This window comes from Tripterygium wilfordii, chromosome 9 (genome assembly GCF_013401445.1).
Source record: "Tripterygium wilfordii isolate XIE 37 chromosome 9, ASM1340144v1, whole genome shotgun sequence".
Taxonomy (NCBI): Eukaryota; Viridiplantae; Streptophyta; class Magnoliopsida; order Celastrales; family Celastraceae; genus Tripterygium; species Tripterygium wilfordii.
Window position 1 is genome coordinate 1,746,633 of NC_052240.1, and position 14,696 is coordinate 1,761,328.

Sequence of the window (14,696 nt, forward strand, 5' to 3'; positions counted from 1 at the left end):
AGGCGCGTATACACGCGTTTTAGGGGACTGTTATGGCGGCCGACTCGACGCGCGTCATGCTTGAGTGGGTCATTTTTTTCTCGGTTGTCATGTTTGATTTTCTGTTTGGTTGCCAAGAAAACTACAAATATTGCACGGATTTTCTATCTTCCTGATAACCCAATTATGAGGAAATGAGGGCCTAGTTGACTGATTATTATTATATTTCATTGATATAGTCACGGGGAAGAACAAAATAGCCACAGATTTCAGTAACTATTTGTTGTAAAATCCTGAAGCAATACATGCAAAGAAGCAATGTAGTAAAGAGAAACTGGATACAACCACCAGATTCTTGATAGCATTTGCTGAGAGAGGCCAAGAATTGATAATAATACAATAGTGCAGGCTTCACAAAGAGAATAAAATTAACTGCTCTACCCTTGTGCCTTGCGACTTCTCTTTTCCTCGATGCCAGACCGAGAAAATCTCCGACGAAGAACTTCAAGAACGTCTTCTATTTTTACATCTTTGACTGCCAACAAAACCATGGCATGATAGAGTACATCTCCCATCTCTGAAGCAGTGCGAGAATTATCTTCATTTTCCTCCAGTGTTCGACATAATTCATCTGCTTCTTCCCTGAAAACAAAGGCACTGCATCTGTAAAGATCTAATAATGATTGAAAAATCTAAGTCCCCAGCTTCATATCCTTATTCCTTAGTAGTCAATGATCAGATAGCAAAAATAGTCACACAAACCATTTTCTCTAGGCAGAGCTTTCACGCATTAATGGGTTTTAGTCACCAGGGAAGACCATAAATAAAGATGCTAACGAAGCTAATACTGAATCTGGTATCTGGACACATTACCTGATTTTCGAGCACAACAAGTTGTGTTCAACCAATAAACGTTTAGTCCACGATGACTTTCCATCTCGTGGTGCAGCTACTTCTGCTTTGCGCTGGGCAATGGTAGATTCTAACGAGTACAAAGTTGTTCGAGCCAACTTGTTTTCTTCAACCTGCTGTAGCTGATCAAATTCAAGAACAAAGTTAAAAATCATTATATTAACTCTCCAGCAATAAAAAATTGCGAGTGAAAAATATAAATGACAACGGCAGTAAACCTGTTGATCATTTAGTTGATCAAAGACCGAGGTGTAATAGCAAGTTTCCGCCCCCGTGTGGCAGGTTGGTCCATCAGGTTTTCCAAGGTATATTATCTGTGAGAGTATCAATTCAAATAAAATCCAAGGAGGATAAACAAACAAGGTTTCACAAATTCCAACAACCTACTGTCAGGAACGTACAGAGTCACGGTCACAGTCAATAAATATATCAAGAATGTTGATGAAATTACTGGAGGTTTCTCCCTTGGTCCACAATGTCGACCGTGACCGACTGTAGAATGTTGCCTTCCGAGAGGAAATGGTAGTAGCTAGCGCATCCCTATTGATAAAGCCTTGCATTAGTATATCTCCAGTGTCAACATTTTGAGCTATAGCCACCGCCAATCCTTTCTCATCCCATTTTACACTATCTAATAATGTCTGAACCTAGGATAAGACAGTAAGAAGATATTCAGTTCACAATTGAGTACATTACTAAATGCTAAATGCAGGTTGAAGAAAAAATAATGCATGCTCAAGTGGTTTGAATACAAACTGTCACCAAAGGTTAAAGCAACTTGGCACAGAAATCACATGAATCTATAACTTGCACAAACCAAGAAGCATATTTGCAAACTTTTCTAGATTACTGAAACTGGACATTTTCTTTCCCACAATATAATTAGAGAAAATCAGGCATCCAACAAGGTTAAAATCCGTAATAGCAGTATCCATCCCAAAAGGATAGTGAAATATAGAGTTCAGATGTAGCTCGGGCACCATCAAGAGTCAGATTATCGAGCAACAACGAACACCTCCAAGGGAATCCAACAAAAAGATGAGAACCCCATCTCCAAGTCTTCAATCCCTCTCTTTCTTTGCCAGATATGTAACAGTATCTACCCACAATGTCTAGGGTAGACACCTGACAATGTCTGGTCTACATTTAAATTAAAATCAACGGCACAAGATAGCTAAGTCTATTTGTGCACCAAACTTCTCCAAGGGATAAAAGCCAAATCGGGAGCATATGTTCACATACACAAAGCACGATTACACACATGCAATCACATAATCAGAGAGTAAGAAATATAGAGTTCAGATGTAGCTCAAATAATATTGTTTTCCATATTTTTATTAATGTGGCCGCTTTCAAGGGAACCATATTTGTGAACTTTTTTAGATGACTCAAACTAAATATGTTTTTCTTCCAATATATTATAACAAATCAGGCATCCATCAAGGATACAAATCCATCATAGCAGTATGCATGCTACAGGATAGTTAAATGTAGTGTCCAGATGTAGCTCAGACAACCATAAAAAAACAGGCAATTGAGCAACGATGAACACCTCCAAGGGAATCCAACAAAAAGATGAGAACCTCAACTCAAAGTCTTCATTCCCAATATTTTTTTTCCCAGACGTGTAACAGTATCTACCCATCATGTCTAAGGTAGGAACCTGACAATGTCTGGTTCCACTTGAAAAACTGAGCAATAAGAAATGGAGATCAAACATACACTGAAAAGAAAACCAAAGGCAGAAAATAGCTATATTGCAGCACAACCAAGTGAAACATATATTGACATACATGTATGTGTCCACAAAACCTCTCTCCATGGGAAGAAAAACCCAAAGGCAGAAAACAGCTTACGGTGTGGCACTGGCAAGTGAAAAGTATATTGACCCAAACTTGTATCTGTCCGCAAAACCTCTAAATTGGAAGAAAAGCGAAATTGGGGCACAAGAATGATTCACACATAAGAGCACAGATGCAATAACATAATCAGAGAGACATAACTCATAAGTGTATGTATATATAGAGTCCAGATGTAGCTCAAATAATAACTTTTACCATATTATTGGCAACGATGAACACCTTCAAGGGATTGCAAACAGATAGATAAGGAACCCATCCATCATATTCCTCCCCCTATCTTTCATTTACCAGACATGTAACGATCTCTACCCAAATTGAGATTGTAGATATCTGACTATGTCTGGTATGATTCAGGGCATTTGTATAGTATAAAGAGAAGAAAAAGAAATAACATCGCTATGGTTCACCAAACAAGTGTACTGCCTTTCCACTACTATTTATGGCGTGCCATTTTAGGCCAACGAATAAGACAGAGATGCACATGCTAGATACTTAGGCTATTGAGTTACTAAACAAAATACCTTTGAGTCAGTAAAGAGACATTGATCTGTCTTCTTTGCGGAAGCAAAAACTAGATGGCAACTCTTATTTTTTATTCTGCATCCGCCATATGAACCAGCGGGAAAGAAGGGGCGGCTTCCAGAGGGAAATTTGACAAGTTGAAAACAGTGAAGGGATGAAGCCGCCATTATAGACAGGGAACACTCTTATACATTCATCTCACCAACATCACGCTCCTGTCAATAAAATACAGGATCAGATCGCACATGACCATCAACTAATAAACAAATGTAGGAAAAAACTTCTTTCAAGATTTTAGTGTTTTTACAGCTAAAACATTCACACGAGTTTATCAGAAAGGCTTCTTAAACCATCTTAATGAAAACAAAGTATTGAAGTCAGATAAAAAGGGAGCGGTGAACTTTACTCCCTATTGGCCATCGTCCACTTAAAATCTAGAACACCAAAACCCAACAAAAAACTACGCTGCCTAATATAACATCAACAATCAACCTACCAAACAACCACACATTATATATACACAAGCGAATCCGTAAAATCTAGTGTAAAGATCACTACACAAAGAAACAAACACGGAATGATGAGAACAAGAGAAACCCACATAACACAAACGAAGGAAACGAAGAAGAAAAAGGGAACAGAGAAAGATCTCGCATACCTTTGATGAAAGCCTCTTCCGCCGCCAAGTTCTGTTGCTCAAATCTAGCGAGGAAGAGAATAGGTCTGCTGTAATACATATGTAGAGAGAGCAGGCCCATCCGGCAATCCGCTACTGAACCTGTCAGAGGCCCATTATTAAATACAAGAATCAAGCCCATTAGTCCTTTCCACATAGAACCCAAATTGGTTTGTAAGGCCCGCTCCATAACAAGTAATGGGCCCCTAACGCCTCCTGAGGTGACAGCGGTGGCTTGACGATGGCACCTCCGAAGAGTTGCCACACTCCGACTCTAATCAGATTAGATTAAGATTATTGTTCGATTGTCACACTCCGACTCTAATCAAATTAGATTATTATTTGATGGGTTAATTATACTTTTCATCATCGAAAAATAGTGATCATTCATTTTTAACACTCAAAGATTTTTTGTTACAAAATCATCACCTATTGTTTCAAAATAGACTTTTAAGGTATTCGGTCAGATCTATTATAGTAACAAGGTAGGGTTTTTGATGACGTGGCATTAAGTTACAGGTCATTGGCCAATATATGCTTATGTGGAAAATAACATAAAAATAAATTCTTATATATTGCCACTTAAATCTCCAAAATTCCCAACATACCCCTCCACATTTGTATCTCCACTGCCTCTTCACGACTTCCACCTTCTTGCAAACCCATCCTTATCCCATCATCTTCTCTGCAATTATCCACCATCTTCTCTGTAGTTGGCTTGAAGCGACCGGATCTGGTCTTCTTCTCGTCTTCCTTGAAGGGGCTATTTCCGTATGCCCAGTAATATGTACTTGGCCTTCACTTACAACCAACAGATCTGGTCTTCTTCTCGTCCTCAACAGCCCTACATTTAACGGCAGATCTGGTCTTCTCGTCCTCAACAACCCATTATTGGTAATTCTTCAATTTTTTTTGAAGCGAATCAGCTCTATATAACTATTATTGTTGCTCAAAAAACTCTGCTTTTCCAATCACAACCGGGCAGGGAAATGGCAGGTTTTCGGTTCGAAGTCGCCGCATCGTTTCTTTTTGTCTCCCTTCCGTTTCCCTCTTTGTTATTTTTCATCAATTTTTCTTTAAATATTATCGTACTAAGAATTTGAGGATGAATTCAAGGTATTAGATCAGTTTATGGTTCACCAGTTTTTTGTTTAAAATATTATTGTGCAAAAAAAAATTATATATTGCCACATTTGTCTTTAAAAAATTCACATATTAACACATAAGCATTTTATTGACATGGAAGCCACATAAGCAATCACATAAACGTTTTTCACCAAAATATATTGATTTAATGCCACATCAGTGAGATATCTGACCGAAATGATGCAAAATCTGTCCGGATGAATGAGTGATAATTTTGTAACAAAAAATCTTTGGGTGTTAAAAGTGAACAACCTTTATCTTTCCGTGATGAAAAGTAAAATTAACCCTTATTCGATTTATTCGTCCAGATTTAATCAAATCCAAGTTTGATCAATGAAGTAAATTTAGTATCTGGATATGTAAATGTTTCTTAAACATATCCTACAAATAATAGATGTCACATAGATTTGGAGGACTTTTGGAGACTCTAACATCGTCCTATTTGAATATGTAAATATTTCGTAAACATAGTCTACCTGTGATTGGAGTCATTCGATCATCCATTTGGATTGAACAAACTTGAATCTTATAAAACAGTAAAGCATGTCCGATATAATCCATAAGGTTATAAATCTCACATCTCTGTAATTAAACTGGGGTGCAGAACAGGATTACACATGTTTGAGCCTAGACAATTGATCCGATAACACTGTCGCATTGGAAAGGGTGATATCAAGTCAGGAAGAAAAAAAATTCCTTCAATTACCACCCCATAAAAGACTTGTTTCCAGATCCATGAATATAGTGTAAACAGCATATACACAATTCTGGTTGAGAGAGGTAAGCCAAACCATCAACAATTCAAGGGCTGAAATCTATGCTCCTAACCCAAGGCAAGTTCCCCAAATCATCCATTTGTTGACTGACAAAACACATACTGCTGGAACTAATTTTCATGCACAGAGAATTATACATTGCAAACAGTGCAAGACAGCAATTTCATGAACCAGGACACGGATTGTTCCATTTTGAAACAGTGCAAGACACCAATTTCATGCTTCCACATACAAGACAGAAGTACTAAAGCTATCCAACCACTTAATTCCACAAATTCTCTTATATAAAAGACAAAATTATCTGCATCAGATAGAGCTCCACAAGTTGTAATACTCATCCCCCTAGAAGGCAAAACACACCTTACGAATCCAAAGATGCAAATGGCACTAAATAGCATAAAATCATTCATCAGCAATAAAAAGTAGAATCACAACTGCCTACAAGACTACAAAGCATAAACAAGTTCATCTCCAAACAATTTCCCTCAGCAAATCAATCCATATACCATCAATACATCAACCAGAAGGGTATAGATAACAAAAGAATTTTAAGCAAAGTAACAAAGCAACACCATATCTCTCTTTTGTTGCCATCTGGTCACCAGCAATACTTTCAACTTAATTAAGCTACAACAAAGTTCTTATCATTCATTTCATTCGATTTAGACATAGTAGCAACTAGCAAGCAGGTTCAATTTCACATATGCATCCACAACTAATAATAATTAAATAGTGAGCAGGGGAAGAAAATACCAAAGGTATGAGAATTCAAAGATAGAGATCCAAACAGTGATTATAATGTTACTCACTGTAAATTACCCATAAAATTAAAACGCAACAATGACATAGTTATGTAACTCCCAAAATTGAAATCCAAACCTAGAAAAGTAACTATTAAAGGACAAAAAACAAAATCTGAAATAAAAACACAATTGCTCGGTTCCTTTCGCTTATAGCACCTCCAAATTAAGTGGCATTCGCCAACAACAGATCAATCTCCTTTTCTCCTGAAGGAGCACCCTTCAGTAAGCCGAGCACGGCCACCAGTAGGCTGGCACAAAACAGTCTGGCAGTTCCCACACACCACAACAGTTTGGGAGTGGCTGAACACGGTGGTTCTGCACATATTCACGTATATAATTTATAAACTGACCACAGTCGACTAAAGAATTCGATTACTAAATGTGCAAATTCATCAAACAATTAAATCAAAAGAGCTTACATGTTGAAGCAACCCTGGCACTTGACATCCTGAACAAATTCAAAACGAAGAATTCTAATCAACACCCTGTCTTCTCATAACCATAAACAAAACCGAAGATTAACACTCAGATATTCAAATGCATAGAAGCACATATACCATGAAAAATGAGTTAGGGGACTGCACGAGGCGCTTGAGCTTGTGCTTTTTCTTCTCCAGCTCGGCTGGTGGGTTAAGCAAATCAATATCGTTTTGGAGAACCTAAGAACCAAAAATTCACAGAGAGGATAAACCATCAAAATTAGTCGATCCAAATCAATAAAACACGTCTACAATTCAGATTAAAGCGAACAGAGAGCCATCGATAACTTACCATGCTGATCGCGCGCTTACGATGAACCAGTAAAAACTAAGATGTCTCGACCGCGAATGCTAGAGGGAGAGGCGGCAAAAGGGTTAGAGGACGATGACGATGAGGATGACGAATATAAATCTAGGGCAATATCGCCTGAGGGTATAATAGTACATTCACTTTGCAAGCCCAATACTGTATACTGTATACTGTATAGGTCCAGTACAGTGACGAGAAATTTCAAAGAAGCCGATATCAAAGGAGTCGAAGATGTGTCGTCAATCTTTCATTCATTAGTTTCTGAACAAAGTCTGTTTCAAATCAATAGATTATTGGGAGGAAGAGGCAAACCAACAATGAAATTTTTTTAGGGCAAATGCAATGGGATTTAGGTTGCCGGGCCAACATTTTTGTTGGCCCGGTCTCACCTCTATTAAACAAAAAGTCAAGTCAAACACGTATTTTAATACAGTCACATCAGCAAAACACAAAATTCTATACACTTTTTCTTCCCACACACTTTATCTTTCCACCCAACCCAACAACATTCCATTCCTCCATATTATCCACAACAAAACTACACCAAAATATCAAATATCAATACATCCACATCAGCAAAACACTTATCCCAATACAGCCACATAAGCAAAACACATTTTACAATACAACCACATCAGCAAAATACAAGACAACATCTTTGTTGGCCCAATACCACTTCACCATTGCATTTGCCCTAAATAGTCTTCATCAGCATGGTCTGTGGCTTCCTACACAAAGTTTCCAATGATTCTCAAGTTATTTATCTGGATGATTTTATTCTCTCTTCAACAACATCCACATCCAAACAAGGCTCAAAAACACTAGGAACCTTAGCTACATCTTGACTTTTGGTCATTTTCTTCGAGTATACTTTAACTAGTCTTATGTTTTATAGGCTTACTATTTTGTTTTGGCTTGAAATATTCTACCTAATTCTTTATTGTTGTTTACGCTTTTGGATCGTATCCCCTTTACTGATACTCTCTTAGACCATCTCCTGAGATGCCCTTCTTTGTTGTTTTTGTTTCTAGTTTGAATACATTGTGGTTTATCAAAAAAAATAAAATTGTCATAGTTTCTTTCAATATGTTCTTACCCTGGCTTTGCTCTCTCTCTCTCAGTTTTTCTATCATCTATGAAAATTTGCGGATGTTATTTTCCTCATCGAGGTACGTAGCTAGAAACTTACATCTGGTTTTTTGTGTTGTTTGTTACAGAAGAAAACCGTTATAAGGTACAAATAAATAGGGAACTTGTTACAAGCTGGGACTCTGCTGATTCACTGGGAATATGAGGGAGTATGCCAAGAAAACCTCAAGCTACCATGGTTTCTCTCCAATAATATATGTGCTTTATTATTTAACATAGAACAGAATGTTCCATAAGTCATGGGACAAGACAAGTATTGCCTCTTACGAAGGAATGCTACCAAATGAGTCTAAAACCATGTCATCCACTTAAGTACAAAGATCAGTAAAATCATCATGCAAGAAGCACTATCTTCCCAATGTGCTTGCTACTTTCCATGAGCCTGTGTGCCTCAGCTGCTTCAGATAATGGAAAATACTTGTCTATCACAGGTCTTACGTTCCCTGCTGTTATGGCAGGCCAGACATTCTTCTCCACATTGCTGACAATTACTGCTTTGTTTTCTGGACTTCTGGATCGCAAACCAGCAGCTGCATAAACAACCACTGAAAGATATAAACATGCAACAAACAAATATGCAATAAAAGGGCAGAACAGAAAAATTCCCGGCAGTCCACTTGCTTGAACACAGCAGTCAGCAACAATAAAATGGTAAAACCTTTAAATTAAAGACAACAGTTCTACACAGAAGATGACTTTCAACACTTTCTCATATCAATGTTTTTCTCTCTTTTATGAAGATGGATGGGCATTCTTGAATAGCTCCAGACACCAATGTCAGTCGATGAATAGCAAGGACTGTTAAGTAGTATTTGGTTTGTTGTTCTAACATACTATTAGAAAGATATAAAAAGCACAAACGGATAAAAATAATACACCTAATCCAATTTCACAGATATATGCTTAGCTGCTTAGCATAAAGAAGGATTTCGCAATAATACCTTGCACTGTGCCACGCTTAGCAAACAAAGACTTGAGATCTACTTCTACAACGGATCCCTCCATGAATCCGAGTAGAAAAAGCCTTCCATCGAGATTCAAGCTATCAATGTTTCTTTTAAAGTAGGATGCTCCAATAGAATCCAAGATAACATCAACACCTGAAATTTGATATAATTATGTTAATTTATGTGTGTAACATACACATCCCCTTAAATATCAAATGAGCCTATGTTGGTAATCAAATGATAATAATTTGAACTCAATACTATTTGCACAACAAAATGCACACCTTTTCCACCCGTTTCTTCCTTTACCCTAGCAACAAAGTCCTCTGTCTTGTAATTGATGCACACATCAGCTCCAAGATTTTTACAAAATTCCAATTTTTCCTCATTACCTGGTGATCAAGAATTGTCAAACTTACAAAAAAATTGTAAACTGCAGTTTGCCATAAGAGAAGAAAGTTGTACCTGCTGTTACAAAGACCTTCACCCCATAGTATTTAGCAATCTGAATCGCAAATGTTCCAATTCCACTAGAGCCCCCATGAACCTGAAATTTGATCATTTTTAGTTCAAACTTATGGATGAGGAAGTTCATGTCAATAGCTATTGAACAAAGGAATTGAATGTCATCTAGGTCACACACTGTCCACAGTCATGAAAATACCCCTCAAGACACCTACAGATCCTATAGTCTTATCAACTCTATGTAACTGTTATTCAGTTTACGAACAAAGAGAGATCTACTCTAACGTAGGGAAGACCTAGATAGTAAAGTCTATACGCAGATATCTGAATCAATTCGCTGCACAAAAACAGCAGAAATCAAGTTCAAAGGGCCTGACAAGAAACAACACAGTTCTGTAACTAGACGCAAACACCCAATTCGATAAAATCAGATACTAACTTACAATTCCAAGTAAACAAAAATTTCAAAAGTACAACAAGAGAATTTGAGCGATTACCAAGAACGTCTCCCCTGCAGAGAGCCGACTGGTCATGAAAACAGTGGACCAAACAGTACATGCCACTTCAGGAAAAGCAGCAGCGTCCTTCAAAGCCACACCAGCCGGAGCCAGAATCACCTGCCCAGCCGGCGCGGCCACTTTCTCAGCATACCCACCTCCACTCAGAAGGGCACAAACCTAATAACACCATAGAAATCAATTACTAAATTCAGGTTGTGCAACGAAATCAATCACTAAAAATAAAACATCGATTATGCATAAATCAGACCTCATCACCGACTTTCCATCGGGAGACGTTCTTGCCGACAGAAATAATGGTGCCTGAGCACTCGAGACCAGGGTATGGACTGGCGCCTTTGGGTGGCAGGTACGAACCCTGACGCTGATAGATGTCGGCATGGTTCAGGGCCGTGGCTTCCACCTTGATTAACACTTCATCGTCTTTGATTTGAGGGTCTTCGACTTCTTGAAGTTGCAATACTTCAGGTCCTCCCGGTTCTGTTATCACTATGGCCTTCATTTCCTACAGTGAGAGAGCGCGATGGTTCTGTTGATAAGCTCCTCTAGTGGGCTGCTGTAGACAATTGGGCTAGGCCTGGTATTGACGCTCCTCTAGTGGGCTCAAGCTATGTTTTCTCAAGTCTTAACCTATAAAACGTGGTCATAATTTATTGGTTAAATCTAACTTGATATTCTTTTTCGGCCACTCCCAATACAGCAAAACCGATCCACAGAACCGGAGAAGCTGATCAGTTAATCAGAGGCGTGAAGCTGTATTGATTCTCAATTTGATAGCTGAAGCTTGCTTCTCTCTGAGTTTTTCTATCATCTATGAAAATTTGCAGATGTTATTTTCCACATCAAAGTAGGTAGCTAGAAACTTACATTTGGCCTTTTGTGTTGTTTGTTAGTGAAGAAAATCGTTATAAGGTACAAACAAATAGGGAACTTGTTGCAAGCTAGGACTCTTCTGATTGACTGGCATTATGAGGGAGTATACCAAGAAAACCTCAAGCTACCATGGTTTCTCTCCAATAATATATGTGGTTTATTTAACGTAATATTGTGAGGAATTGAGACTACAACAGAATGTTCCATAAGTCATGGGACAAGTATTGAACCTTATGGGGGGAATGCTACCAAAAGAGTCTAAAACACAAAGATCAGTAAAAGCATCATGCAAGAAGCACTATCTTCCCAATGTGCTTGCTACTTTCCATGAGCCTGTGTGCCTCAGCTGCTTCAGATAATGGAAGATACTTGGATATCACAGGTCTTACCTTGCCTGATGTTATCGCAGGCCAAACATTCTTCTCCACATCGCTGACAATAACTGCTTTGTTTTCCGGACTCCGGGATAGCAAACCAGCAGCTGCATAAACAACCGCCGAAAAGATATAAACATTCAACCAACAAATATGCAATAAAAGGCAGAACAGAACATTCCCAGCAGTCCACTTTTTCAGAACTGTTGCTTCCTTATTTGGAAAAATAGGAGGAAAAAAGAGAGTGCTCAACAAAACGCACCTGCTTAGAACGCAGCAGTCAGCAACACTAAAATGGTAAACCCTTTAAATAAAAGATAACAGTTCCACACAGAACATGACTTTCAACAATTTCTTACATTAAGTTTTTTGTTTTTCTCTTTTATAAAGATGGATGGGAATTCTTGAATAGCTCCAGACATCAATTTCAGTCAATGAATAGTGAGGACTGTTAACCAAACTTTGTTTTGTTGTTCGACCATACTATCAGACAGAGAAAAGAGCACAAACGGATAAAAATAATCCATCTAATCCAATTCCACAAGCTTAGCATAAAGAAGGATTTCGCAATAATACCTTGCACTGTGCCACGCTTAGCAAACAAAGGCTTGAGATCTAATTCTACAACTGATCCCCCCATGAATCCGAGTAGAAAAATCCTTCCATCAAGATTCAAGCTATCAATGTTTCTACGCAAGTAGGATGCTCCAATAGAATCCAAGATAACATCAACACCTGAAATTTGATATAATTATGTAAATTTACGGGTAACATACACATCCTCTTAAATATCAAATGAGCCTATGTTGATAAACAAATGAAAATAATTTGAACTCCATACTATTTGCACAACCAAATGCATACCTTTCCCACCCGTTTCTTCCTTTACCCTAGCAACAAAGTCCTCTGTCTTGTAATTGATGCACACATCAGCTCCAAGATTTTTACAAAATTCTAATTTTTCCTCAGTACCTGGTTATCAAGAGTTGTCAAACAAATTAAAAATTGGAAACTGCAGTTTTGCCATAAGAGAAGAAAGTTGTACCTGCTGTTACAAAGACCTTCACCCCATAGTATTTAGCAATCTGAATAGCGAATGTTCCAATTCCACTAGAGCCCCCATGAATCTGAAATTTTATCATTCTTAATTCAAACTTATGGATGAGGAAGTTCACATCAATCTACTATAGAACAAAGGAATTGAATGTCATCTATCTAGGTCACACACTGTCCACAGTCATGAAAATACCCCTCAAAACACCTACAGATCCTATAGTCTTGTCAGCTATGGGCTAACTGTTATTCCAGTTTATGAACCAAGAGAGATGTAATCTAACGTAAGAAAGACCTAGATTGTAAAGTCAATACGCATATATCTGAAGCAAATTGATGCACATAAAAATAACAAATAACACAATTCTGTAACTAGATGCAAACACCAAATTCTCTAAAATCAGATAACTAACTTACAACTCCAGGTAAACAAAAATTTCAAAAGTACAACAAGAGCATTTCAGCAATTACCAAGAACGTCTCCCCTGCAGAGAGCCGACTGGTCATGAAAACAGTGGACCAAACAGTACATGCCACTTCAGGCAAACCAGCGGCATCCTTCAAAGACACGCCATCCGGAACCGGAAGCACCTGCCCAGCCGGCACAGCCACTTTCTCAGCATACCCACCTCCACTCAGAAGGGCACAAACCTAATAACACCATAAAAGTCAACTACTACAATCAGTGCAACGAAATCAATCAATACAAATACAACATCGATTATGCATAAAACATACCTCATCACCGACTTTCCATCGGGCGACGTTCTTGCCGACAGAAATAACGGTGCCTGAGCACTCAAGACCAGGGTAAGGACTGGTGCCCTTGGGTAGCGGGTACGAACCCTTTCGCTGATAGACGTCGGCCCCGTTCAGGGCCGTGGCTTCTACCTTGATTAGCACTTCATCGTCTTTGATTTGAGGATCTTCGACTTCTTGAAGTTGCAGGACTTCAGGTCCACCCGGAGTGGTTATCACTATAGCCTTCATTTCCTACAGTGAGAGAGCATGATGCTTCTGTTGAATTGAGCTTTACTAAAATAGTAGTAAGCGCCGTCTAAAGTTCCTCTAGTGGGCCAATAAGTGGGCTGCTCCAGATAATTGGGCTCGGCATGCATTGTATTGACGCTCCTCTAGTGGGCTCAAGCGCTGTTTTCTTTTTTTTTCCTTTTTTCTTTTTTGAATTAGAGATATATTTATCATTGGATAGAAACTTTGACACACGTATATCTTAACTCAATCGATTGTCAACCGAGTCACCTCTTATTGGTTCAAACGCTATTTTGTTTGGTAAACTTTAATCACCCGGACTTTACTAACCATATACCCAATTTAATTGAGTTTACTTTGACCCTATGTTTTTTTTAAGTGTGAACTCCTCACACCCCACCCACCCCTTCAATGAAATAGAGGAGCAAAAACGAAAAAACTTTCGCCTAAAGCAAGAGAGAAACATAGTTGAGCATGCCGCGGAGTAGAGAAGAGAGTCTAATTCTCCTTTAGCACGCCACTACTACTTGGATATGTGGATTAGTCATCATCGCCCTACCACATCAACCAACGACAGGCAATCGAAACTTAGTTTGGCGTAACCGATGGTTATGAGGAACAAAACCAAATGAGATCCAAACTCCTTCTCTTTCACAAAAATCATATTTATTTTTAATCATAATAGAAAGGAAGCCAAAGAGTTTCTTACAAGGGTCAATGATTTGCGTCAAGCAGTGCATTTTATAGTTGCTCAATATCTATCAACTCGATCCAGATTCAATTTCAAGTCGACCTCTAGATAGGATAAGCACTATCGAAGACGGTGACAATGTTGAATATGAAGAATAGTTAAAATCGACAA

General features: G+C 38.4%; 4 protein-coding genes and 1 long non-coding RNA gene across 8 annotated transcripts; 1 reads left to right on the plus strand and 4 right to left on the minus strand.

The window, feature by feature from the left end:
• Positions 1–166: 166 nt before the first annotated feature.
• On the minus strand, positions 167–4,034 carry LOC120005580 (histidine biosynthesis bifunctional protein hisIE, chloroplastic). 3 transcript variants are annotated; one of them, XM_038855306.1, is made up of 6 exons: positions 3,934–4,034; positions 3,275–3,490; positions 1,293–1,532; positions 1,110–1,205; positions 853–1,013; positions 167–621 (listed from the first exon to the last, which is right to left on the minus strand). In XM_038855306.1, the coding sequence occupies exons 2-6, from the start codon at positions 3,440–3,442 to the stop codon at positions 417–419; spliced, it is 870 nt and encodes a 289-aa protein (XP_038711234.1). In that variant the 5' UTR covers positions 3,443–3,490; positions 3,934–4,034; the 3' UTR covers positions 167–416. The 3 variants fall into 3 exon arrangements, with proteins under 3 accessions (XP_038711234.1, XP_038711233.1, XP_038711235.1); XM_038855305.1 differs by having other exon boundaries at positions 1,293–1,538; XM_038855307.1 differs by lacking the exon at positions 3,275–3,490 and having other exon boundaries at positions 1,293–1,538; positions 3,934–3,954.
• Positions 4,035–4,531: 497 nt separating this feature from the next.
• LOC120006646 lies at positions 4,532–5,090 on the plus strand. The gene is made up of 2 exons (XR_005470057.1): positions 4,532–4,845; positions 4,937–5,090. It is a non-coding gene; the product is annotated as an uncharacterized LOC120006646 (long non-coding RNA).
• Positions 5,091–6,615: 1,525 nt separating this feature from the next.
• LOC120006314 (40S ribosomal protein S27-2) lies at positions 6,616–7,589 on the minus strand. The gene is made up of 4 exons (XM_038856323.1): positions 7,448–7,589; positions 7,234–7,335; positions 7,096–7,124; positions 6,616–6,991 (listed from the first exon to the last, which is right to left on the minus strand). The coding sequence occupies exons 1-4, from the start codon at positions 7,448–7,450 to the stop codon at positions 6,865–6,867; spliced, it is 261 nt and encodes an 86-aa protein (XP_038712251.1). The 5' UTR covers positions 7,451–7,589; the 3' UTR covers positions 6,616–6,864.
• Positions 7,590–8,785: 1,196 nt separating this feature from the next.
• Positions 8,786–11,061, minus strand: LOC120006115 (quinone oxidoreductase PIG3-like). 2 transcript variants are annotated; one of them, XM_038856010.1, is made up of 6 exons: positions 10,795–11,061; positions 10,524–10,703; positions 10,027–10,108; positions 9,846–9,953; positions 9,556–9,714; positions 8,786–9,144 (listed from the first exon to the last, which is right to left on the minus strand). In XM_038856010.1, the coding sequence occupies exons 1-6, from the start codon at positions 11,044–11,046 to the stop codon at positions 8,948–8,950; spliced, it is 978 nt and encodes a 325-aa protein (XP_038711938.1). In that variant the 5' UTR covers positions 11,047–11,061; the 3' UTR covers positions 8,786–8,947. The 2 variants fall into 2 exon arrangements, with proteins under 2 accessions (XP_038711938.1, XP_038711939.1); XM_038856011.1 differs by lacking the exon at positions 9,846–9,953.
• Positions 11,062–11,547: 486 nt separating this feature from the next.
• Positions 11,548–13,862, minus strand: LOC120006114 (quinone oxidoreductase PIG3-like). Its single transcript, XM_038856009.1, has 6 exons — positions 13,583–13,862; positions 13,316–13,495; positions 12,837–12,918; positions 12,656–12,763; positions 12,368–12,526; positions 11,548–11,898 (listed from the first exon to the last, which is right to left on the minus strand). Exons 1-6 carry the CDS (start codon positions 13,832–13,834, stop codon positions 11,702–11,704), a joined length of 978 nt encoding a protein of 325 aa, XP_038711937.1. The 5' UTR covers positions 13,835–13,862; the 3' UTR covers positions 11,548–11,701.
• Between the last annotated feature and the right edge of the window lie 834 nt (positions 13,863–14,696).

What these genes read in the sequence shown, in the direction of transcription:
- LOC120006314 (XM_038856323.1), bottom strand. An exon ending in CCCCTAACTCATTTTTCATG is followed by an intron (nt 7,125 to 7,233) that starts GTATATGTGCTT and finishes GAATTTGTTCAG; the next exon opens with GATGTCAAGTGCCAGGGTTG. An exon ending in TGCCAGGGTTGCTTCAACAT is followed by an intron (nt 6,992 to 7,095) that starts GTAAGCTCTTTT and finishes GAATATGTGCAG; the next exon opens with AACCACCGTGTTCAGCCACT.
- LOC120005580 (XM_038855305.1), bottom strand. Translation starts at nt 3,442, where the DNA reads ATGGCGGCTTCATCCCTTCACTGTTTTCAACTTGTCAAATTTCCCTCT. An exon ending in GTCTCTTTACTGACTCAAAG is followed by an intron (nt 1,539 to 3,274) that starts GTATTTTGTTTA and finishes GTCTTATCCTAG; the next exon opens with GTTCAGACATTATTAGATAG. An exon ending in TTGACTGTGACCGTGACTCT is followed by an intron (nt 1,206 to 1,292) that starts GTACGTTCCTGA and finishes ATACTCTCACAG; the next exon opens with ATAATATACCTTGGAAAACC.
- LOC120006115 (XM_038856010.1), bottom strand. Translation starts at nt 11,046, where the DNA reads ATGAAGGCCATAGTGATAACAGAACCGGGAGGACCTGAAGTATTGCAA. An exon ending in CTGCAGGGGAGACGTTCTTG is followed by an intron (nt 10,109 to 10,523) that starts GTAATCGCTCAA and finishes ATCAAATTTCAG; the next exon opens with GTTCATGGGGGCTCTAGTGG. An exon ending in GGAAGAAACGGGTGGAAAAG is followed by an intron (nt 9,715 to 9,845) that starts GTGTGCATTTTG and finishes ATCAAATTTCAG; the next exon opens with GTGTTGATGTTATCTTGGAT.
- LOC120006114 (XM_038856009.1), bottom strand. Translation starts at nt 13,834, where the DNA reads ATGAAGGCTATAGTGATAACCACTCCGGGTGGACCTGAAGTCCTGCAA. An exon ending in CTGCAGGGGAGACGTTCTTG is followed by an intron (nt 12,919 to 13,315) that starts GTAATTGCTGAA and finishes ATAAAATTTCAG; the next exon opens with ATTCATGGGGGCTCTAGTGG. An exon ending in GAAGGTCTTTGTAACAGCAG is followed by an intron (nt 12,764 to 12,836) that starts GTACAACTTTCT and finishes CTTGATAACCAG; the next exon opens with GTACTGAGGAAAAATTAGAA.